Below are 25,778 nucleotides of genomic sequence, written 5' to 3'. Positions count from 1 at the left end.
AACAAAATATGAATGTAAGTTCATACACTGTGAAAACAAAATACGACAATCAATATTCAGTGTTGACAGCTAGATGATTTTGTGGACATGTTCCATAAATATTGATGTTAAAGATTTCTTTTTTTGTGAAGAATTGTTTAGAATTAAGTTAATGAATCTCTATTACAATCCCCAAAGAGGGCACCTTAAGTTGATGATTACTTCTATGTGTAGAAATCTTTATGTATAATTAAATCACTTATTTATTTTTCAACAAGTTTTTAGTTATTTTTATATCTTTTTTTCCAAATAGTTCAAGAAAGACTACTACAAATGAGCAATACTTTGCACTGTTATACAATTTAATAAATCAGAAACTGATGACATATTGCTGTATTTTACTTATTTATCTCTTTTTTTCAACCAAAATGCTTTGCTCTGATTAGGGGGTAATTAAATTAAAAAAAATGTCCACAGGGGTCCATCACTGAAAAAAGTTTGAGAACCACTGCTGTATGGTTAAAGTTAAAGTACCAATGATTGACACGCACACACACACACACACACACACACACACACACGCACACACACTAGGTGTGGTGAAATTTGTCCTCTGCATTTGACCCATCCCCTTGATCACACCCTGGGAGGCAGTTTTGATTGATTGATTGATACTTTTATTAGTAGATTGCACAGTACAGTACATATTCCGTACAATTGACCACTAAATGGTAACACCCGGATAAGTTTTTCAACTTGTTTAAGTCGGGGTCCACGTTAATCAATTCATGGTACAAATAGTGAATTAGTGAAGTGAATTATATTTATATAGCGCTTTTTCTCTAGTGACTCAAAGCGCTTTACATAGTGAAACCCAATATCTAATTTTTACCTTTAAACCAGTGTGGGTGGCACTGGGAGCAGGTGGGTAAAGTGTCTTGCCCAAGGACACAACGGCAGTGACTAGGATGGTTGAAGCGGGGATCGAACCTTCAACCCTCAAGTTGCTGGCACGGCCGCTCTACCAACCGAGCTATACCGCCCATATATACTATCTGCATAATACAGTCATCACACAGGTTAATCATCATAGCATGTACATTGAATTATTTACATTATTTACAATCTGGGGGGTGGGATGAGGAGCTTTGGTTGATATCAGTATTTCAGTCATCAACAATTGCATCAACAGAGAAATGTGGACATTGAAACAGTGTAGGTCTTATTTAGTAGGATATGTACAGCCAGCAGAGAACATAGTGAGTTCAGATAACATAAGAACAAGTATATACATTAGAAGTACATTTGATTATTTACATTAGGTTGTTTATAATCCGGGGAGATGGGATGTGAATGGAGGAGGGTATTAGTAAAGTGTTGAAGTTGCCTGGAGGTGTTGTTTTAGGGCGGTTTTGAAGGAGGATAGAGATGCACTTACTTTTATACCTGTTGGGAGTGCATTCCACATTGATGTGGCATAGAAAGAGAGATGTATGGATGTGAATCCTAAAACCACTCAAAATCAAATTAAATTCAGATTCTTGGGTTGGCAATTATAATCAGGACCAATTTTCGATATAACACAGATTTTCCATTCTAATCGAATCTTGTAATATATTATGTTTAAAATAATAAAACCAGTTACAGTTTACAACCGCTCCTATTGGCTGCTGTTGATGACAATATTGCTTAAAAAAATTCTTTAGAAATTGATTGTTGAAAATGTTGAATTGACTCAGTCTTAATAAATAAGAACAGCGATTCGGATGTGAATCAAATTGTTTTCGAGCACCCCTAATATGCGATACAACTTTGAGAGTGAGTGACTGAAAACTAGGCCTAATCTGGCACTCTGAGAGTCTCGAATCACATTTTTTGCTCTCAAGGTTTAAGCCTTTATAAAATTTAGAATTTTCCTTTTTTCTCCTTTTAATGACCCTATTCCCTATTTCCCCTTGCCTACTATATGTTTCTTTCGCTCCTCTTAGTCTTAGATAATAGAGCTGTAAATCAAGTTTAGAGGGGTTGGTTAGGGTCTAGCTGGTGTGGGGGATGCAATAGAAAACGGGACAAGTAGAAGAAGAGAAATGGGGGTTATTCCAAGAGAAATCCAAACAGTAGAGTCTCAATGCCATCCTCTAGCTTGACAGCTTTTCACACAATAAATGGAGCTCATTAAGCCTGAAGGACCTCTGTATAAGATGAAGTGAAAGTCATGCTCCGGCGTGAATGGGAGTGAGATATCAGGCAAGCTCTGTGTGCTCTGGAGGGGGAGGGGCAAGCTGCAACCCAGTGCTCTGCTCAGCTGTCAAGCAAACTAGTCCTTCCCCCTCTATGTACCCACCCACATCCCTGTTTTCTCGGCTGCCCTTGCTCATACCGCTGGAGCAGTGCTGACAGTGGGCATAAGGTGTGGGAATCAATACCGTGTAGTCTCAAAATCAGAATGGTAATTGTATGCCATGTACTTAGCGTTTCAGGGTCTACGTCAGTCATTAAAAAGTCCTAAATACAAAATACATATATGGGGTTTTTAGGCCTTAATAATCCAAAAAGTTTCGAATGTCTGGAATTTTTGAAAGGGGAAATTTTTTTTTTTATATAATTCTGCCTATTGTTCACAATCATTATGAAATACATGACTTATGAAGTTGTTTTTAATGCATACTAAATATTAAATGTGATCAAAAGTCTGCTTACATGGAGCCTATAGGAGCGGTTCAATTCTGCCTACAAAGCTCTGAAAAAAACATCCAAACATCTCCACTAGGGTATTATATACATAATGTAAGTATGTATGTAGTGTAGTAATGAGCACATTTATAATAACATTTAATATTTACATGGCACAGGGGTTAGTATGTGTGCCTCACAATACGAAGGTCCTGGGTTCGATCCTGGGCTTGGGCTCTTTCTGTGTGTAGTTTACGTGTTCTCCCCGTGACTGTGTGGGCTCCCTCCGGGTAGTCTGGCGTCCTCCCACCTCCAAAGCCATGCACCTGGGGATAGGTTGATTGGGAACACTAAATTGTCCCTAGTGTGTGAACGTGAATGTTGTCTATCTGTGGTGGCCCTGCGATGAGCTGGTGACTTGTCCAGGGTCTACCCTGCCTCCCGCCCGAATGCAGCTGAGATGCTCCAGCACCCTCCGTGACCCTGAGAGGGACAAGTGGTTGAAAATGGTTGGATGGATGGATGATAATATTGTGTTCACCTTAACACTGTTTTACCTAAGTCAGTAATCAGGATTTCAATATTGATAAAAAAAAAAAAAAAAATAAATCTTTATTATTTTGGCCATAATTGGCAGCCCTTGGTTAAAATATTTCAGTATAAATGTTTATTTTTTATTTTTAGCACAAGGGTTTCCCACACATTCATTTATTTGTGGCAGCCCGCCACGAAAGAATTACGGCCGCCACAAATAAAATTAAAAATATATTTTTTATTTATTTTTTTTTTATTTTTTTTCCTGCTTTTGACTCGCTCGACCGCTAATAAAAGCAATGGGACTCTGTCTGTAAATGGAGCTTATAGTTACATATTATATAAATATGTAAATATTCACCCTTGCTCCTGATGGGTGCTGGTTGGCGCCTTGCATGGCAGCTCTCTCCATCAGTGTGTGAATGTATGTGTGAATGGGTAAATGTGGAAGTAGTGTCAAAGCGCTTTGAGTACCTTGAAGGTAGAAAAGCGCTATACAAGTACAACCCATTTATCATTTATTTATTATATAAATATGTACATAAAGTGTTGTAATTATATTGAAACTTTTCGTTGCCCCGTAAGGGACAAGTGGTAGAAAACAGGTGGATGGACAGGCGGATTTACGTATTTTGATCAAACGCATCACAACATTTTTTTTTCCTTCATCACTGATTTCTGCTCAATGCAGTCTTTGAGACCCAACAAACATAATAAAACATCACTTACTGTATAAAGTCTGCCGTCATTAGGATGCAGACTGTATAATGTATAAATATTACCGTTTAGATGAAAAATGTCTCATAATCTTCGCAAAGAAACGGAGTAGTGCGGAGTGAGGGTGTTGGGGGACAAGTGCTTTTCGTGTCGTCCTCCCCAGTTCCAGGTCTGAAGCGGCTGTCAAAGTGTCCCAGCTTGTCAGATTATATTCTCAGCCATCTATTTTTCAGTTGAGATGCTTGATTTGTGATCTACAATCAACTTGCAGGGAAGCAAGGAGCAGCAGACCACTCAATGATGTAAACATAGGCACGCCTGAAAGTCATCACGGTGTCGCCTCTAATTGGTTTGTCTGCGTTAGAGCGCTTATAGTAATAATATCACTATTATTTGGTTAATATTCAAGTCACGAAATGTAAATTGAGTATTGTTAGCTCTTTTTGAATGGTTATTTATCGGATTTTATGGGCGGAATAGTGGAGCTCCATCCATCCGTCATGTCTTTCATGTTTGTGGCAATTTTTTTTTTTTTTTTTTTTAAAGTGCAGTTTCCCTTTAAATTTGATTTGGGGCTGCATCTGTGAAATGTTTCCCTCCGTATTTGTGCTTTCGTTAACCGCAATTTTAATAGTGGTAGCGTAACAAAGCAAAATGTGACTGCTGGCTGGGAATGGCTCAGTATGGTTTCCAAAGGACCCCTCGGGATAATGGAAACACACCTTATAAGAGCAAAGAGCCTTATATTCAGATTTTCACCAACTGCGTGAGCCACATACCATAATTGTTTTGTGCTAAATTCTGTGAATCAAACAGTTGGAGATGTAACCATAAACAGTAATTGTAATTACTGTGATAAAACTCCCTCTCGTAGTTTAATGCAGGCTTTTTTTTGGTGGTTTGAAGAGCGACTGCTTCCGTGATCGTTCTTCACTGTGCTTCTTTGTCATCATACATGATATCTTACATACCTGGTGTAAATTATTCCACCACAGTAAGCTGCTTTTTAGCGCAAGTTTTTTTGTTGTACTTGTTGTACTCCACTGAAGGCTTTGGCTTCAGATGCTGAAATAGGTTTGTTGTGCTGGTACCTTTTTTAAACAAACAAGACAGCGTGCTGTCATTTGTTCCACGCCTGTTGCTGCAAAACCAAAGTACCTTATTCTTCGACTATAAGGCGCACTTAAAATCCTTTCATTTTTCAATGAAAGGGGGCCAAATAATCAAATAACCCGGTGTGCCTAATGTACGGAATAATTCTCGTTGTGCTTACCGACCTCGAAGCAATTTTAATTGGTACATGGTGTAATGATAAGTGTGACCAGTGGATGGTAGTCAAACATAAGAGATACGTGTAGACTATAATATGACGCCAGTAAACAACACCAAAACGTTAACGCTAAATGTTAAATGTTCCATTGACAATATAAAACATTACACACGGCGCTCAAAAATATGTCAAAATGTTTTAGTATGACTTTGAAGTCGCACCGCTTGATGGATTGTCGGCCTATTACGGCTACCGTAGTCAGAGATGCAAGTATTACAATGGTGTGTGTATAAGGACCGAAAAATGGCTCCCATTAACAGACATATTATCTGGCGTTTTGTTTCACAATATTATGCAAAACTAGCTTTTCTTCGCTTATGCTACCTGCTGACGTCTATTTGAGATCTGCACAAGTCCTGAAAATTTGCGCATGTCCGCCACTGTAGTCCTTGCCGATTCCGTAGTCAATAAGCTTCTTCTTTTTCACTAGCTTCTTAATATGGGGGGTTCATCCTCTACTGTTGCCATCTCAAATATAAAGTAGTGTAAAGCTCTAATTTAAATTTCGCTATGGGAGCGCTAAGAACTGCCAGTGTAGTGGGTTTACAAAATTCACCCACAGAACTTTAGTTATTAAAGAGTTCCGGTCGGATGGCTTTTCACGGGACACATTTCCGGCGTTGTTGTTGTTGTTTTCGGATGAGGAGATGCTGCTCCGTTATTGATTGAAGTAAAGTCTGAATGTCATTAAAACAGTTAGCTCCATCTTGTGACACTTCTTCCACTCCCGTCCTTGCACGCTACACCACTATATCAAAGATGACGGGGAGAAAACGCTGTCGAAGGTGAGGCACGTAAATAAGACCCCCCACAAAACGGCGCATCCGGAAGCGACTTGAAGGTAACATCATCTATGCAACATTTTGACTAAGGAACCACCATTACATGTTATGTAGACTACAAGGAAATGTTTTATATTTAGAAAAAAATCATAATATGAACTCTTTAATTCGCCTTATAATCCGGTGGGCCTTTTGTATGAAAAAAGACCGGAATAAACCATCTCATCGGCAGTGCGCCTTATAATCTGGTGCACCCTATGGTCCAGAAAATACGTGTAATGACAATTTTCTTTTCTTTGTAACAAATGTTTCGTTAGGGTTAACATTAGTCATGATGTTCTAGGTGTGTGAATTTTTGCTAAGAAAGTAAGGGGGAGGGTTGACGCTCCTTGAGGCAAAAAGTATGCCGAGAAAAAATTGATTGTTTTTTTTTCTTTTTCCCTCGACTTCTTCGGATGGTTAATTCCTCTTAGCCATGCTGGCACAGACCAGTCAAGTCATGGGTCTTGTCCGACAGGTGCTAGCTGGACTCTGCTTCGCTCTGCTAGCTTGCTACCACAGCTCTGTCCCAAGAACGAACAACTCCAATCTGTGATCTAAGAAGCGCCAAAAATCATGCAGGGGTAGTATTCCAATAAAGCAATCAAGAGTGTCTGTAATCCATAATCAAGGTCAATAATCCAGAGAAATATGTTCCACAAAAAGCATATATAGCACCTTGACAGCGTGACAGGAAACTGGACGTTTTTGTCCTTTTCTAAACCATCTGCAACAAAAAACTTGAATGTATTGGTAAAATCAATGTATCGCCCAGGCCTGGGACATTATATGATTTTTTTTTTTTTTACATTCAAAACACTTCCTTGTGATCTACATCACATGTAATGATGGTTATTTGGTCAACATTTTTGCATAGAATATGTATTACAGAATATTTTTTTAAGCCGTTTTCTGACCGTTTCTTCGGGTTGTGCCGTTTTGTGGGTGGTCTTATTTATGTGCCGCCATTTCGACTGCATTTTCTCCCTGTCAACCATGTTGTAGTTTTTAGCGCTTTCATATGAAGTCTACTGACGAGAACTAGGCTTGTCCCAATAGCAATAATTTGGTACTGGTACCAAAATGTATATCAATACTTTTTCAAATAAAGGGACAAAAAATGACAAAAGTGGCTTTATTTTAACAGATATTCTCACAATAAATTAAACATATGTTTCCAATTACACTCAAAGAACATTTTTAGATGGTTAAAATAGACGTTAAAAGGCATTTAACACATTGGGCTTGTCTTGTTGCACTCAAAGAACAATTTATAATGTTATATATTACATATAGTCTGCCATAATCAAGGGTTACGTTAGAATAGAATAAAAAGCTTTATTGATATTCTATTAAATGCTTCATCATTTATGGTTGCCACTACTGGTCTATGTTTTAATAATATTACAGTTATTAGTAAATACTAAAAACTAAACTATGGAGAAAAGTACACAAATAAGCCACGTAGCAGGTAAAACACACTTTGTAGGAATTTGTTACAAAATTCAGTAATTTCACTTGCATTAGTTGACGCTAATTTGACGGTTTTAACTCCGCTAATATTTGGCATCAAGCCTGTATGCGTGTTTACCTATCCCCATGTCCACAACAGGGGAGCTGATTAACTTATGAGAGTAGCAATGTGTGTTTGCAAGGGTGGGCAAGTAAAGAGAAAGTGTGCACTGCGCAGTAGAGTGTTGAACATTTCCTGTTGTCATGCACAACTAATATCAAAGCGATTGTCACAAATCGGCGGCCTCGTCATTCTGACCCGAAAGCGGAGCTTAGCAGAAGGGTGTGGAAAACATCGGCCCTGTGGGGAACGTCTTCGACTACGGTCTGTTTAGGAGCCGAACAGTAGTAGGAAAGGTGGAACGACTTTATCCTTGGACATGTCACTTTTTATAACTCCTTGTGCAGATCTGAATGCTTATTATTTAAATGTTTACCTAGGTTTAAAGCAAAGGTGGTAATACTAATCGCAATGTTTTCGAGGCATGTTTTAAAGCAGCATTCGCAAAGCGCCGCCTCCCTGTTTAAAGTGTCACCTTCATCGTTAGTTTTGAAGCCCAAATACCTCCCAGATTTCCCTTCACTTACTCTCTTTATGAACCAGTAGAATTGCTCTTTTGCTCCGTAGTCACTGCCGCATAGCAGATTGTTGATGGAAAAAAACGGCGCAGATATTTTTCAAAAGCAGTATAATACCGTTTTCAATTAATTAATACCGCAGTACTTCATTACCGTAAAACCCTGGTTTGTACTATATGCCACTCTGTATTAGAAATGGCAACAATGGAGGATGCATTTGCATGTGTGAGCCATTTTGCGCCACAACAAGAGACTGAGGAAAAAGAAGGAACTTATTGACAACAGCGTCAGACTATAAATGGCGGATTCGCGCAAAGCTCTTGTGGTACATTTTTACCATATTTGGAGATATATTGGATGTCACAGGGCAGAAAACGACACAGGACAGAACACATTTTAAATGACTGGCTTGGAGAAAGTATAAAGGAAGGCAAAAATTATTTTATACATATATTCGGAATGACTCCACATCTTGTTTTCAAATTTTTGAGACTCATAGGGATCCCAAATACACAAAATCAGGAACCATCAGGTAAGAAAAGTTGATTTTGCGTCATAAGTTCCCTTTAACGTATTTCCCCATTAGTAAACGCCATACCCCAATTTAAACTTCAGTTCAGTTTATTTCGAACATGCGTACAATACAATGTAATGCATTACATATTTCCAGTGGTTTCATTACAGCACGTCTGGAAAAAAGTAGGAAGAGGCAGCGCTTATCCTAGCCCTTTTCATATCGTAGCAGTTATCTCATTTCTTTATCTGTTGGTAACAGAACATGGATTAAATAAAATAACATACCATAAGTAAGTCAACAAATATTAAATACAAAAATAATCATTATACATTTTTTTTTTCTTAAAGGTTCAAGATATTTATCATAATTGTTCTCTTTTGTACTTTGTGAACACTTGTAATTTGAACGGTCTCTTAAACTGAATCATATTACTCTTTTGTTTAATTTCATTGCTTAATCCAGTCCATAATTTAATTCCACACACTAAGATAAAGGTTTTAAGTGTTGTACATGTATAAACTTGTATAAACATATTACTGTCTAAACTACTTAGATACATTATGTCTTTGCACAAAGTGATCCATCGATACTCGACAGCGTTGAGTTGAAACAGACAGAGGTGTCTTCAACTAGAAGTGAACTTGCGTGACGTCACAACTGAAAGTGCAGTGATCACCCAATTTCCATTTACAAATTAAGATGCAAGTAGATAATCATATTCAAACATACAAGTAAAAAATATGATTTTACTGAAGCCAGAACAATATTTGATGTTTCCTCTGCCTAGAAAGTATATTATGTCGATTCTTTTTAGTCGGGGCGGCATAGCTCGGTTGGTAGAGTGGCCGTGCCAGCAACTTGAGGGTTCCAGGTTCCATTCCCGCTTCCGCCATTCTAGTCACTGCCGTTGTGTACTTGGGCAAGACACTTTACCCACCTGCTCCCTGTGCCACCCACACTGGTTTAAATGTAACTTAGATATTGGGTTTCACTATGTAAAGTGCTTTGAGTCACTAGAGAAAAGCGCTGTATAAATATAATTCACTTCACTTAACTTCACTAATAAAAATAAAAACTTGGTGAAAAGATTTTACTTTTTTGGAGCCAATTCAAAAATAATAATGATGATAATCGAGATAGTTTTGGTTACTATGTTAGCGATATGAAATGTTTATGTTGGTACATTCTACAACCAGGGAACTGCAATCAAAACGTTACCTTTTTTATACCAGAACACCACACGAGGACATAACTGAGAGTGTCCAAAATCAGAACATTTATACATCTCAGTAATCAACTGATGGTATCTTGCAAGATACACAAATGTTCTGACCTGCCTTTGTTTCATCTTTCTGTACTAGATGAGTATGTCAGGGGCTCCGTTTGGACAGCAGTATGGTCCCACAGGGGTCAGCGCCCAACAACTCCAGAACAAGTCGGCCCTTTCCAACAATCTGCCTCAATTCCCATCTGAAGTAAAAGGAGGTGGGAGTGTTTCAAACATGGTGAGTGTCACCAGGATGTAGAAATGTGTTTTGGCATCGATGACAAATGACCGCAACGTCACTATGTTGCAGTCTCAGATGCAGCAGCAGGTAGCATCTGTGGGCATGGTCCCCGTGGCCGGCAGTGTATCCACCGGTCCGACGGCCGATCCTGAGAAGCGCAAACTCATTCAGCAGCAGCTGGTCCTGCTGCTCCATGCACATAAGTGTCAGCGGCGGGAGCAGGCCAATGGTGAAGTGAGGGCCTGCACTCTTCCCCACTGCCGCACCATGAAGAACGTCCTCAACCACATGACCCACTGCCAGGCTGGCAAGTCCTGCCAGGGTGAGTATGTTTAGTGTAAGGCAGTTTGTTTGAGTTCTTTGCTGATGGTTTTTCATGTAGACGTTTACATGTTGCACACATCTGTTTGGCATAAGGATCTTGGTTTACCTCTCGTCATCACCATAAGATTGCTGAAGTCTGTCCTCACTGATTCAACACGCATTTCAGTCATTCACCTAATTGTATGCTTATGCCTCCTTTTTATTTCTTCTCCCACAGTGGCCCACTGTGCGTCATCCAGACAGATCATCTCCCATTGGAAGAACTGCACACGGCACGACTGTCCTGTGTGCTTACCATTGAAAAATGCAAGCGACAAGAGAAATCAGCAGCGTGAGTGCAGTTTATTTAAATTTATATATGTGGAGCTCAAAGGTCTGTTTAACTCTAAAGAGCGGATTGGTTTTTTTGGTTGGAAAACTACATCGGCCTCAAGTTGGGTGTATTATATGAGGTGGTGCCACCTGCAGGTTGCAAAGTGCTGAGGTTGTAAGTATTGGAACTGAGGGAGGATTCCTCAAGAAAGGCTGGGCCTGTAATGGGACACCCAGGGGAGGAGCTGTGTTGTTCTGCTATCAGTGGGGGCAGGGACTCTGGACCAGGCTACTTTCTGATAGGTCAAAAGACCCTGTGACGGATTTAAATCCCCCACAGAGGCAGCATGCTCCCTGTCAGCAAGCAACACAGCGGGAAGCTGTGTTCACAGACGGACAAATAAAAAGTGCTGAATTTAAGAATGTGTTCGGGGAAAAAAAAAAGTTTTGGATTACAAAAATACACAGAATCAAAACTGGCTTTGTTGTGTAATTTAAGTCAAAATTTCCTTAACCTACTAATTATTTTTTCCTCTACTCCTAAAGCCATGCTAGGTTCCCCTGGTGCCAACCTGCAGAACGCAATCAACACTGTGGTGGCAGGCCAGCCCAGTACCCCGACCATCAACAGTGCTGCCACACATATAGACCCCAGCTCCATGCAGAGAGCCTATGCTGCTCTTGGTCTCCCCTATGGCAACCAGTCCCCTGCTCAGGTTCAGGGCCAGACCCAGGGTTCTTCCCTACAAAACCCCCAGGGGCACCAACAGCTACGTAATATGAACCCTCTAGATACAGAAATAATAGTAAACACATAGTTATACATTATTTTTTTAGTCAGCTTTGTTAATTATTTCTGTCTCTGAATGATTATCAGGCACTAATCAGATCACCCAGATGGCAGCAGGCATGGGTGTCCCCTCTTCAGATCAGACTGGCTTGCACAGTGGCGACTCTTTGCCCTCCACACTCAACAAGTAAGCATTTCGAGTTTTAGCCTGTTAATTATTCCTAAAAATCTAGTCTTGTTTCCTGGGTTTGGATTCATATTGTGATAAATGTAAATTACTCTAGTACTGTATACGAATAATACAACACTTTTGCCTTGTCCAAAATGTTTTGGACGAAATTAATGAGCATTCCTGCTGGATTTTCTGCTGAGTTTGGTAACTTCAGTCCAAATGCTAACGCTTAAATGCAGTCTGTCCAGATAGCTCTTTTCTATATTCAATTAAATCTTATGTGTTCGAGTAATATACGGAAACCATGTGTGCAAATGAATTAAAAAATATATGTAATATAGCTATAACCTCCTTCTTTTGTCATACAGTCAATTGTTGCCAGATGGATCATTGGCAGGAGGTATGGGAAACCTGCCCGCTGCCACCCCTCTCTCTGCTTCGGGAGTTAGGAAATCCTGGCATGAACACGTCACTCAGGACTTGCGCACCCACCTAGTGCACAAACTGTATGTTGGAGTAAAAAAGATCATAGACATATTTCTATGCCATATGAGTATCTGACAAATCATTTGTTTTCCCTACCTGATTATCCAGAGTACAAGCCATATTTCCCACACCAGACCCTGCAGCACTAAAGGACCGGAGAATGGATAACCTTGTAGCGTACGCACGCAAGGTTGAGGGTGACATGTATGAGTCGGCGAACAGCAGGGTAAATTAAACCTGTCCATTTTTTATATTTTTTACATTTAAAGTACCCGTAGTACTTCTCAAATAGGGGAGGCTTTATCCGCTTCAGAAGCTGTGCGCTACAAAACGTGGTTATTGTAGCCATTTTTCCTGACTTCCTCATTTTCATGAAGAGAAACATTGCGCACATTTTTTCATGTTTTTTTTTAATTATGGATTTTAAAAAGTGTTTTTACATATTGTACTCCTGAGTTAATGTTGCCGATCAATTTGAATGATTATTTATTATGTTTATTTGTGTTGGCCCTGCGATGAAGTGGCAGCTTGTCCAGGGTGTTCCCCGCCTTTCGCCCGAATGCAGTTGAGATAGGCTCCAGTCTCTTCCGTGACCCCAAGAGGGATGAGCGGTAGAAAATAGATGGATGGATGGATGTTTGTTTAATTTAATCTTTCAGTATCAAATGGTCTAAGTCGGTCAAAAAAGGTTTGCACCGTATTTCCTGAAATATAAAGCGCATTGGTATATAAACCGCACCCGCTTAATTTTAGAACCCCGCCTCATATTATCAATCAATCAGTCTAAATTTACTTAGATAGCTCTTAATCACAAATTTCTCAAAGGGCTGCACAAGCCACAACGACATCTTTGGCTCAGATCCAATATCAGGGCAAGAAAAAACTCAACCCACTTTGGGTGACCTGTGCAATGGATGCGAGTGGATACGGTTAATAATGTGAGTCCAGTGCATAGTGGAGCCAGCAGGGGATCCTCACTGGACTCTAAACCGCAGATATAGCCGTTGTGAAATTAATAATTTTCACAGAAATGTTTTATAAATGTTAATTACATACCTTAATTATTTCCAAGCGGTGTCTGTAACACGGCAACCGATCAAACAAAACAGACATTGTTATGGACCCACTAGCTGCGAAACTAGCTCTCCAATCAGCTAAACAGACTCCACGGTGACGTCTTGGTGAATTTACTGAGGAATTTCTCAAACTGGAACAATAATTAAAAAAAAGAATGCCTTTTGTAATGTAATAATGCAAATACAGACACTCGTAAACGTGTTAGTATATTAGCCAACGCTAACGTTGCTAGCTTCATTACATTACGATAGCACGTCCAAATATGCATGAAAACACTCCCACACACATCACACATGTGACTGTTTAGTAAGTAAGAATTGTTTTAGTTATACTGTTAAAGTTACAATCTTTGCAAATACTTTGTCTTTCATGACCGCTTGTATATGAATAACGAATAAATTCTTGACTTAACTTAGAGATTTAGACTTCCTTCTATTGTCATTCAAATTTGAACTTTACAGGACAGATAAGAATGAAATATCGTTGCATTAAGACACTACACTCAAGTCTTTCTCATTTCCCTTTTAAGGCGTGATAAAGTGGCAACACAGATTCCTTCTGCTCCGTCTTTCTCTAGCAAGCAGGTGTTTAGTGAAGCGTACAACGCAAGTTATGATGCATACAGCCACAGTGCCATTATGATTTGTTTGCGTCAAGGCAAAATGGAAGCACAAAATCTGCATTTGTGATAGGCTGACATAAATAAATATATAAGAAACATTTTCTTTTATTTTGTTGATGACTAAATATGCCAACACTTAATGTAAATCGCAGAGGAAGAAGTGTTGTACAGTCTTCATTACTAACGATACTGAAAAAGCCTGGTATGGTTTACATTTTGCATGTTGTTATCAACTTTGTATACTTTTGACAATCCTCGTTAGAGGAGATAATTGAAATTGTCATGCAGTCATGTGAAAAATGTTTTCCCTTTTTTTTTTGTGACAAGGATGAGTATTACCACTTCCTGGCAGAGAAGATCTACAAGATCCAGAAGGAACTTGAGGAGAAGAGACGCTCGCGGCTCCAACAGCCAAGCATGGTGGGCAACGCTGGGCCGCAGCAGTCGCCGATGAGTCAGTCCAACCCGATGGGCCCGGGACAGCCTGTCCGACCTCCCAGTTAGTAGCTAAAATCTCTAGCTGGTGGATGTTTTACTTTGGCTGTTAAACGATTAATTATAATTTTATTCCGCCTCAGATGGACCTATGCCTATGCCAAACATGCCAAATCAAATGATGAACCGTATGCCCCAAGGTATGTACGTACTCTAGAGCAATCGTCTTGTATTTGACAATTATTTTGGAGTTTGTAAATGCACTATTAAATTAATATATTTGGCAAAAATCTGATTTTATAGGAAACTCGTTTATTACCTGTGCAAACCCCAAAATACCTAAATCTTTTCAATAAGAACTGTGAAGTATAACAAACAAATGTGTGTATTCCTACAGGAATCAATCAGTACAACCCAATGGCGATGCAGAATGCGCAGATGTCACAGACACCATTGGGGGCGCGGGCTCCCTCACCCATGAACCATTCGCAGCAGTTAAACATAAACTCTGTTCCATCGGTGAGCTCTATCTCCTCTCTGTCTTTTTGATTAATGTAAACAATTAAAAATGACAAGCTTTTCTTAAACAGGTTAGGTTGTCTTGGAGTAAACATAGTAATATGCAAATGCAATTTTTATGTATGTTGCTTTTTCTCTTCCTAGATGGCCATGTCCCCTTCAAGGATGCAGCAAAATCAAGGAATGATGGGTAATCATGCTAACAGCATGGTTCCTCAGTCGGCCAACCAGAGTCAGTTCTTACCACAGGGGCAGTTCCCTGCAGCCACTGGAGGAGCCATGAATGTGAACGTCGGCATGGGTCAGTCGGTACCGCAAGGTGCTGGCACACCGGTGAGATGCTTTGCTATTTTAAATTGTATTTGTTTTTCTGTGTTTTGCTTTTACTTACAGTTTGCTCTTGTTCTTCCAGCAGCCACAGAATTCCAACCTCCCTCTAAATGCGCTCGGCAACCTTAGCTCACAATTGCCCTGTGGCCCTGCAGCCCAGCCAAGTTTAGGCAGCACAAATCCTTCCAACTCCTCCACCAGCCTGCAAATGCAGCAGCAACATCATCCCCCTGGACAGGGCCCTGTACAGACACAGCCCTCCACACCTGTGTCCACAGGCGGGCCATCCTCCAATCAATCCCACATACCAGGCAGCCTCCCTCGTCCACCCTCTGCCATGAGCACGACATCAGACCCTTCCCAGCCACTCACACCCCTGCAACCTCAGCCTGACACATCCAACCCACCACAGCAGCCCACCTCAGTGCCGGCACAGCATCCCAGCACACCAGTGAGTTGAAGATTTTTATTTCAACTGGGAAAAATGATTCTGTGTATGATCATGATGCACTTTTTTTACCCCCAAGATGTCACAGGCTGCTGCTAGCATTGACAACAGAGTGCCTACCCCGGCCTCTGTGGCCGAACTTAACTCTCAGCAAACCATGCCTGACATGACTGCCACTGACGTCAAGGTCAAGTCTGAAGTAAAAGGCGAAGATGATGACAGCAATTCTGGAAACAAGGATATCAATATAAAACAAGAGGTATATAATACATTGCCTATCTATGTTAAAAACTGTAAAAAGGAAACTTACCTTTTGGCATCTGCCTCTTCTTGACTATAACAAAATACTTAGGACCTGATCTGCTAAAGGTTTGAATGTAATAAAACATTCGCAAACATGCAAAGTTTAATTACTAAGATCATGCACAGAGTATTACGTCTCTTAAATGAGCAAAATAAAGAGCACAGTCCATTCAGTTTGTCTTGTCTTCATGACTATGCAGATTATATACGGATTATTTGAATGCACACAGCGCTAGGAGGAGAACATGCAAATATAATCATTTAGCGCTCGCAATGCGATTTATTAGGACTGAAACTGTTTTGTGGCCACTCTATTGCGTCTTAATTTAACTCGTTTGAAATGTGTGAAATGAGGTGCTCGTGCTGCAAAAGCAGACTATGGACAGAGAATCCTCTGTCCTACCGGTATATCTCAACATATTTGGATTATCAAATATGAAAAATAATATAGACATATCATCCACTCAGCAATATTACTTTATAACTGCTGGGTGACTGAAGGGGCTGATTAAAAAACAATTAACTGATTAATTGTGTGCTATTAGTTTTTTAATATAGTATATCTATTGAAATATCTGATAGAAAAAAGAAAAACATTTTAACACACATTTTTGTATTAATTCGACTCACTATCACAACAACAGCGCCATCCAGAGCGCACCGATTTTTATATCTATTTTTTTAACTTGCGAATTACCGCTGGTAGGCTGAATGTGATCCGCGGTCTGTAGTTTGGGCACCAATTTGTTAGACTGTTTGATCATATGGTGTAAGGAATGTGGAGGGAAATAAGTGTTTCTTTGGGCATAGCCGGTTGTACTCGTTAAATCCTCATTTAAAAAGGGCGGTCTGCACCACTTTTGCACTTGCTACCGATTGCGGACACAATCTTAGATCGCCTGCAACACGCCCACTAATTAGTACACATACTTTTATAGTTTGCACACGCTGTGCTATTTGGATCTTAGTAGATCAGGCCCCTTTTCCTAACTCGTCCATCATGAGTCTGTTCTGTAACCAGGACGATGAAATCAAACCCTCATTGGTGAAGAAAGAAGAGCAAGATGCAACAGAGCCAAAGCAGGAAGCAATGGAAACTGAGGAAAAGAAGCCAGAGATAAAGGCTGAACCCAAAGAAGAGGGTGAAAGCGGAGCCAATAGCGCAGCCACTCCTACTCAGAGCCGCAAAAAAAGTAAGAATCCAGGTGTCGTTTGAGTTGAATTTAAAGATGTTGACGTTTGCATACTTACGTTTATTGTTGCATTCACAGTTTTCCGACCTGAAGAGTTAAGACAAGCCTTAATGCCAACACTTGAGGCCCTCTACAGACAAGATCCGGAGTCGCTGCCGTTCAGACAACCTGTGGACCCCCTGGTGTTAGACATTCCTGTGAGTGGACACTTTTCACTAACCAATGTTAGGCATAATTTGGCCATTTTTTGACATGCAAATGTACATTTCTTGCCTCTTCAGGACTACTTTGACATTGTAAAAAATCCCATCGACCTGTCTACCATCAAGCGCAAACTGGATACAGGCCAATACCAGGAGCCGTGGCAATATGTAGACGACGTGTGGCTCATGTTCAACAATGCATGGCTGTACAACCGCAAAACATCACGTGTTTACAAAAACTGCACCAAACTGGCAGAGGTGTTTGAGGTAGAGATTGAGCCTGTTATGAAGTCCCTAGGATACTGCTGCAGCAGAAAGGTAAGATGACACACACCACTTCTCTTTTTATGACACGGATACATGATGCTTCACAATTTTCTTTTTACATTTTAATGCCTCCGCAGTACGAGTTCTCCCCCCAGACGTTGTGTTGCTATGGTAAACAACTGTGTACTATCTCAAGAGATGGCATCTACTACAGCTATCAGAACAGGTAGGATTTAAAATTGGGGCAAACACAAAGGATACCGCACTAATTGATAAAACATTCTACTGCATTAATTTCTCAAAAAATTCAGGACTTCTGTCCTAAATTAGAATCAGGCCTTTAGTTTCACATCTTTTTCAAGGGTACGAAAAGCACCCAGATTCCCCCGTGCTAGATAAAATGTTACTGTATTCAATAGCACTTTACGTTTGCTACTTGTCTGAATTATAGGGGTGTAACGGTATACAAAAATTTCGGTTTGGTACAAACCTCGGTTTAGAGGTCACGGTTCGGTTCATTTTCGGTACAGTAAGAAAACAACAAAATATAAATTTTTTGGGTTATTTATTTACCAAATTTGTAAACAATTGCATAACATACATTCACACACAGGGTCCATTGCCAAGGTTAATGTGGTCAACAGATATAAAATAAAAACTAAATACGATAAGGCTCGGAATGGTTTCTTAACGAAACCTTTCTACGTATAAAGGGCTTTTTTTGATTGATTGATTGAGACTTTTATTAGTAGATTGCACAGTACAGTACATATTCCGTACAATTGACCACTGAATGCAAACACCCCAATAAGTTTTTCAACTTGTTAAAGTCGGGGTCCACGTTCATCAACATTAAACTGCCTCAAGTTTTTGCTCTTACTGCCAAGTTAGCCCGACTAACTTGGCAGCAAGAGGATATATGGGCTCATTGTTCCTCCACCATAGAAGTGTGTCAAAATCTAGTTTTTAAGGCAATACAGCAACCCCCTGCGACCCCAAACGAGACAAGTGGTAGAAAATGGATGGATGGATGGTCTTAAAGCTGCTACTATTAAAACATTTGTTATTGCTTCAGCCCTGCCTGACTCGCCGAGGAGTGTCTGCTTGAATACGGTGGTGACGCTTCAATGGGGTTAGCATATTTATTGTGTTGGCAGAAGCGTACCCTACTGCTGCTCAACAATGTCGGCAAACCTCCCTCCTCCACTGTTGTATCGCACCGCGCAGCCAAAGTGTTCCCAAATGGGAGATGTTAACGAGACAGGAGGGTCTTCCAGCTCTGGCTTTTACATGTTGTCCTAGCCCGGTCGCTGCTAGCCTGCCGTGTGTAGTGCTTTGCTCTGCATTGTTTACACAACGTGCGGTGCGCTACCTAATATATCCGTGTGGAAACTCGTTCGGTACACCTCCGAACCGAACCCCCGTACCGAAACGGTTTAATACAAATACACGTATCGTTAAACCCATACTAAATTAGTTTCATCCCATTTAGTTTGAGTACCAAAAACGCTGTGCTAATAAGTCATGATTAGGGCATTTTATTGGATGTTCAATAATATGGACTGCCCCTTCCAAATAAACATCAATATTCAGTAAATTGTTATTTGTCCTTGTAATGTCAACATCATACATTTTACCAAGTACATGTTATGTGTGTGACACATGTTTTTTTTTATTTTTTATCTTCAGCTTGCATTGCGAGTGTCTTTATAGTAGAAGTTTTGTTTGCCGTGGAGCTGACATTATAATATTAACATAGCATTTTAGTCCTGATGACCAAATCATAAACAATCATACACACATGCCCAGTGAGCGCCAATTAAATCTCCATTCTGCTGCTTGTGTTGTCAGTGTGTATGCGCTGGTTGCAGTTTACCCAAATATGACCTTGTCACCGGCAGGTATCACTTCTGTGAAAAGTGCTTCAACGAGATCCAGGGTAACAGTGTGACCCTGGGGGATGACCCAGCACAGTCGCAGACGTAAGTTACAAGAAACACATCCAGGAGTTCTTTAAATAAGAGTAAGTCTAAATGATTTTATTGTTAATGTTCCTTTTTTTTTTATTTAGAATGATATCCAAAGAACAGTTTGAAAAGAAGAAAAATGACATGTTGGACCCTGAACCGTGAGTACTACCTATTAAATTGGGTGATTTATACAATATACATAATATATTGTCAGGCGTTATATCATTTTAAAGAATGTTGATGACACATTGGATTCCGCAAATTTAACAAGTGTCCGACCGCGTCCTCAACACAAGTGAAGTGAATTATATTTATATAGCGCTTTTCTCAGGTGGCTCAAAGCGCTTTACGTAGTGACACCCAATATCTAAGTTACATTTAAACCAGTGTGGGTGGCACTGGGAGCAGGTGGGTAAAGTGTCTTGCCCAAGGACACAACGGCAGTAACTAGGATGGCACAAGCGGGAATCGAACCTGCAACCCTCAAGTTGCTGGCACGGCCATTCTACCAACCGAGCTATGCCGCCCCAAACACAAAGTAGTGTTTACACGAGAGAGATGGCGGCTAACTAATCCTCGCCTTTGTGGCAATAAATAAAGTATGTTTTTCAATAGTGTCATTTTTGTTGGAAGATGAGAAATGGGTAAACATGCTACACTACACACCATAGGATGATACAAGAAGCCATGCTAACAGCTAAGCTAGAGCTCTAAAGTGTAAACAGGGGTGGGCAGATTGATATAAACATCGACAGTAACGAGACCCAGTCATGTTTCTGTATGTGGTCGATAAAATGGTGATCAGATTATTTTTTATAAGAATTGTTATTGCGACATCCAGTGGACACATTTAGAACAGCAGTTTTTTTAATTAAAAATTTTCAGCTCATTCGTACATTTCGCAAACTCATCTTCCGGGGTGCAAGCTGTACGTTTGATACCCCTCGGCATAAAAAACTACTTGGTGTCAGATGCATACCCACATTTTTTAGTACCGCCCAAAGCTAATGTAAAATATCCAAACAATAGAAGAAAATGTTCCTATTAGATTTTAACAGAAGTGTTACAAAAATCATGTTACAACAGAAAGTAACTAGCTATTAACAGTAAATTAACAATAGTTTTGAGAAAATAATGCAACTGGAACTATTGCAAAATGTTACTGAATATATCAGCAGTTACATTAGGAACCTTTTGTAACCTGTTTTGAAATGGTTCTATTATCATATACATGCCAAATAATATAAAACCCAAAACCAGTGAAGTTGGCACGTAAACAAAAATAAATCCAATGATTTGCAAATCCTTTTCAACTTATATTCAATTGAATACACTGTAAAGACAATACATTTAATAATTGGAACTGAGAAACATTTTTTTTGCAAATAATCATTAACTTAGAATTTAATGACAGCAACACATTGCAAAAAAGTTTGCACAGGAGGGGACTGAGGAGACCTATTTTTAAATGTTTTCAGGTGGAATTATGACCCATTTTTGCTTGATGTACAGCTTAAGTTGTTTAACAGTCCGGGGTCTCCGTTGTGGTGTTTTACGCTTCATAATGCGCCACACATGTTCAATGGGAGACAAGTCTGGACTACGGGAAGGCCAGTCTAGTACCGGCACTCTTTTACTACGAAGCCACGTGGTTGTGACACGTGCAGAATGTGGCCACACATGTTCAATGGGAGACAAGTCTGGACTACGGGAAGGCCAGTCTAGTACCGGCACTCTTTTACTACGAAGCCACGTGGTTGTGACACGTGCAGAATGTGGCTTGGCATTGTATTGCTAAAATAAGCAGGGGCGTCCATTAAAAAGAAGTTGCTTTGATGGCAAATTATGTTGCTCCAAAACCTGTATGTACCTTTCAGCATTAATCTTCACAGATGTGTAAGTTACCCATGCCTTGGGCACTAATTCACCCCCATACCGTCACAGATGCTGACTTTTGAACTTTGCGGCTATAACAGATGGTTCTTTTCCTCTTTGGTCCGGAGGACACAACGTCCACAGTTTCCAAAAACATTTCGAAATGTGGGCTCGTCAGACCACAGAACACTTTTCCACTTTGCATTAGTCCATCTTGGATGAGCTCGGGCCCAGCAAAGCCGGTGAATTTTAGGGTGTTGTTGATAAATTGATTTCGCTTTGCATAGTCGAGTTTTTAACTTGCACTTACAGGTGTAGCAACAAACTGTAGTTACTGACAATGGTTTTCTGAAACGTTCTTGGTCCCCACGTGGAGATATCCTTTACACACTGATGTCAGTTTTTGATGCAGTACCGCCTGAGGGGTTGAAGGTCTCTGGGATTTAATGTTGGTTTTTGGCCTTGTTGCTTACGTGCAGTGATTTCTCTAGATTCCCTGAACCTTTTGATGATATTACAGACTGTAAATGGTGAAATCCCTAAAATCCTTGCAATAGCTCGTTGATAAATGTTTGTTTTTAAATTGTTCGACAATTTGCTCATGCATTTGTTCACAAAGTGATGACCGTCGCCCCATCCTTGTTTGTGAATGACTGAGCATTTCATCAAAGCTGCTTTTATACCCAATCAAGGTACCCACCTGTTCCCAATTAGCCTGTTTACCTGTGAGATGTTCCTAATAAGTGTTTGACGAGGATTCTTCAACTTTCTCAGTATTTTTTGGCACTTGTGCCAACTTTTTTGAAACATGTTGCAAGCTTTAAATAAAAAAATGAGCTAATATTTGCAAAAAATAAAGTGTACCAGTTCTAATTTTAAGTATATTGTCTTTGCAGTTTTTTCAATTGAATATAAGTTGAAAAGGATTTGCAAATCATTGTATTCTCTTTTTATTTACTATTTACACAACGTGCCAACTTCACTGGTTTGGGGTTTTGTATACAATAGATTTTAGGCCATATCGCCCATTTTTACTACCTGTACCGTGTGTGATCGCCTGATGCTGGCGTTGATTTGTGAATCCCTTTATAAGATTGAAACATTGTTATTACAAATGTCTTTCCTTGCAGGTTTGTAGAATGTAAAGACTGTGGACGCAAGATGCATCAGATCTGCGTGCTGCACTACGACGTCATTTGGCCGTCGGGGTGAGTCTCAACATGGCCACAACAAAATAAACTTAAGCGACCCAACCACAAAAATGTCTTTCTTAACAAGCTTTGATATATTTTCTGCCCTTTAGCTTTATCTGTGACAACTGCCTGAAGAGGGCTGGGAAAACAAAAAAGGAAAACAGATTTTCAGCCAAAAGTAAGTTCAATGTCGATTTGAAACACCTAAAAGAGATCTACTATGGGCAGAAGTCAAAATGTTATTCAGATTTATTAAAAATGAATTTGTTTCGTTTGTAGGGCTGCAGTCTACGAGGTTGGGGACATACATTGAGGACAGAGTAAATAAGTACTTGAAAAGAAAGAACCACCCAGAGGCTGGTGAGGTGTTTGTACGAGTTGTTGCCAGCTCTGACAAAACAGTGGAGGTTAAGCCTGGAATGAAGTCCAGGTATTTTCCAGTTCCAGTGCTTTGAGCAATTTTATCTTTGTGGATTATGATTGAGATTTTTTTTGACACCTTAGCCTTGCTTTTGTGCTCCTCAGGTTTGTGGACTCGGGTGAGATGGTGGAGAGCTTCCCTTATAGAACCAAAGCACTTTTTGCATTTGAAGAAATCGATGGGGTGGATGTCTGTTTCTTTGGCATGCACGTCCAGGAGTATGGCTCAGATTGTCCTTTTCCAAATACAAGGTAAAGCAAAGTGACAAATAATTGTAATATTTGTCTCAAGGCAGCCTTCTGTAAAAGTCTTTATATTTTGTCCTGTAGGCGGGTTTATATATCATACCTCGACAGTATTCACTTCTTCAAGCCACGCTTGCTCAGGACTGCAGTTTACCATGAGATCTTAATAGGATACTTGGAGTATGTTAAGAAACAGGGGTATGTAAAAATAAATATCATCATACATTATTTAATTTGACTGTGAAGCAATTTAAATCTAAAAAAACACAATGGATCCTCTTCAGGTATGTGATGGGTCACATCTGGGCCTGCCCTCCCAGTGAGGGAGACGACTACATTTTCCACTGCCACCCTCCAGACCAGAAAATCCCCAAACCCAAGAGGCTCCAAGAGTGGTACAAAAAGATGCTGGAAAAGGCTTTTGCTGAGAGAATCCTACACGACTTCAAGGTTGGCAAATTATGTCTTTGTGGAGAAAATCCTCTTCCACCATTTTGTGATTTTTTTTTAAATTTATGTATTTTTTTATTTTTATTCTTGTGATTTTCTGAGTGAAAAAGTGTGAAGTCTCAGAGTAGAGGGTTACTAACTTACTAATAGCATACTAATAATTTTTTGTGTTTGTAAATGCCTACTAAATGTGAATGTTTGAGTAGCATACATGGCTTTTGAATATGAATATCCTTTAGTAGTGGCTGTTTGTTTTACATGGCTGGACTATTTGAATTATTTTTGTGTGTAAATATTTCTGTTAAACATGCCAGCATTTTGTTAATATTTGATGTATCTTCTTTGTGTCTGACTTTAGGACATTTTCAAGCAAGCAACAGAAGACAGGTTGACCAGTGCCAACGAGTTGCCGTACTTTGAAGGGGACTTTTGGCCTAATGTGCTGGAGGAGAGCATCAAAGAGCTGGAGCAGGAAGAGGAGGAGAGGAAGAAGGAGGAGAACACTGCCTCCTGTGAGACGCCAGAGGTGAGCGAAGATATGATGAGGACTGGTCAGAACAGTCCTTTCAACAGTCATTTTTGTAGTCCTTCTTTGCATGAAAATGCAAGAACTTGTCGTGCTCGCTGTGCAGTTTTTATTCATGTGCATACATTTCTAGGGAGCCCACGCTGACAGCAAGAATGCCAAAAAGAAGAATAACAAGAAGACCAACAAGAATAAGAGCAGCGTCAGCCGTGCCAACAAGAAAAAACCCGGGATGCCCAATGTGGCCAATGATCTGTCCCAAAAGCTCTACGCCACCATGGAAAAGCATAAGGAGGTGCGCCATACTCATAATGTCTATTTTACATGATGATTTGTTGTTCTCATTAGGGGAGCAACGATTAACAGGTTTTACTCTTGACCAAGATTAAAAACATCACGGTTGTTTAATCACAAAGGCTCCACTACACAGTGTGTTTCAGTTGACTTCACTCGCTATAAAACAGGCATTAAGTTATTACGTTATTTTTCGGAACACTCTGCTCTAAATAAAAACATAGTTACACCAGCGGTGCACACACTTTGATGCACCTATCGAGAGACTAATATTTCTATTAGTATGCTACGTTAAAAGTATCTTTAAAATGGCAGCAGGACAAAGCAGCAAACTTTGCAAACATTTTGCGTACTTAAAAAATGACCAGGGAGTCACAGAAGACCATGGCTCTCCTGTTTGCTTAAACTAGCAAAAGAAAGTTGCAGCTAAAGGGTCTAGTGCAGCATTTGCGGGATCATCACCCAGGTTCACATGCCAAAAATACATAATCTGAAGTAAATTATGTTCGTGGCAAGTTACTTAAAGAATTAGGTCGGTAAAAAGATAAATATAAGCGTGTCATTTTCAATCAGTAGCTTAGCGTTGAGTCAGTTCAATGTAAACAAACAGCAACAGGTACACCATTCATTCAGCACAATTTACCAACAGATTGTTTCTTTCTATCAATTGAATAAACTGTAGGCAATTTAGCAAGTGTAAAACTAACATAACATCAGTAGCTTGTAGAATAACAAATGGGATCTGATTATGTGCATTCCAGTTAACGCAGCATAAATAATTATTGAAAATAGGCATGGATGATGGTTGATGACCATACCACTTTGTTTATTACCCACATGAAATTTCCCTTCAAAGTACATTTTAATTTTATATCATCAATGCAAATATCAATAATGTATTTATTATTAAAAAAAAGACATGCACCTGGGGATAGTCTGATTGTCAACACTAAATTGGCCCAAGTGTGTGAATGTGAGTGTGAATGCGTCTCTTCAAGTGTTGGCCCTGTGATGAGTTGGGGACTTGTCCAGGATGAACCCTGCCTTCTGCAACCTAGCCACACCGTGCCAGTTAATGCATAATAATTGTGAAGCTGTGATTATTATTCTGACTATAATGTATAGTCGAAATCTATAATCATCCCTAGTTGTC

General features: G+C 39.8%; 1 protein-coding gene across 2 annotated transcripts in view; it reads left to right on the top strand.

Moving 5' to 3' along the window:
- crebbpb (CREB binding protein b) overlaps positions 1 to 25,778 on the top strand; it is a 69,531-nt gene that overhangs the window by 40,122 nt on the left and 3,631 nt on the right. Inside the window, exons 4-30 of one of the 2 annotated variants that reach the window (XM_061884816.1) lie at positions 10,024 to 10,167; positions 10,240 to 10,492; positions 10,712 to 10,825; positions 11,353 to 11,598; positions 11,684 to 11,783; positions 12,137 to 12,274; positions 12,363 to 12,480; positions 14,281 to 14,452; positions 14,532 to 14,588; positions 14,786 to 14,907; positions 15,052 to 15,240; positions 15,323 to 15,688; positions 15,765 to 15,944; positions 17,010 to 17,181; positions 17,260 to 17,378; positions 17,463 to 17,702; positions 17,789 to 17,877; positions 19,553 to 19,633; positions 19,723 to 19,779; positions 22,627 to 22,704; positions 22,800 to 22,867; positions 22,969 to 23,119; positions 23,215 to 23,361; positions 23,440 to 23,553; positions 23,640 to 23,805; positions 24,164 to 24,331; positions 24,465 to 24,626. In XM_061884816.1, the coding sequence (XP_061740800.1) occupies positions 10,024 to 10,167; positions 10,240 to 10,492; positions 10,712 to 10,825; positions 11,353 to 11,598; positions 11,684 to 11,783; positions 12,137 to 12,274; positions 12,363 to 12,480; positions 14,281 to 14,452; positions 14,532 to 14,588; positions 14,786 to 14,907; positions 15,052 to 15,240; positions 15,323 to 15,688; positions 15,765 to 15,944; positions 17,010 to 17,181; positions 17,260 to 17,378; positions 17,463 to 17,702; positions 17,789 to 17,877; positions 19,553 to 19,633; positions 19,723 to 19,779; positions 22,627 to 22,704; positions 22,800 to 22,867; positions 22,969 to 23,119; positions 23,215 to 23,361; positions 23,440 to 23,553; positions 23,640 to 23,805; positions 24,164 to 24,331; positions 24,465 to 24,626 (4,011 nt within the window). Of the gene's footprint in view, positions 1 to 10,023; positions 10,168 to 10,239; positions 10,493 to 10,711; positions 10,826 to 11,352; positions 11,599 to 11,683; positions 11,784 to 12,136; positions 12,275 to 12,362; positions 12,481 to 14,280; positions 14,453 to 14,531; positions 14,589 to 14,785; positions 14,908 to 15,051; positions 15,241 to 15,319; positions 15,689 to 15,764; positions 15,945 to 17,009; positions 17,182 to 17,259; positions 17,379 to 17,462; positions 17,703 to 17,788; positions 17,878 to 19,552; positions 19,634 to 19,722; positions 19,780 to 22,626; positions 22,705 to 22,799; positions 22,868 to 22,968; positions 23,120 to 23,214; positions 23,362 to 23,439; positions 23,554 to 23,639; positions 23,806 to 24,163; positions 24,332 to 24,464; positions 24,627 to 25,778 lie in introns of both variants that reach the window. The other variant, XM_061884815.1, reaches the window with a different exon arrangement.

This window comes from Nerophis ophidion, linkage group LG23, assembly GCF_033978795.1.
Source record: "Nerophis ophidion isolate RoL-2023_Sa linkage group LG23, RoL_Noph_v1.0, whole genome shotgun sequence".
NCBI lineage: Eukaryota > Metazoa > Chordata > Actinopteri > Syngnathiformes > Syngnathidae > Nerophis > Nerophis ophidion.
The sequence above is the reverse complement of the archived record's forward strand: the minus strand, read 5'-3'. Positions and strand labels throughout refer to the sequence as shown.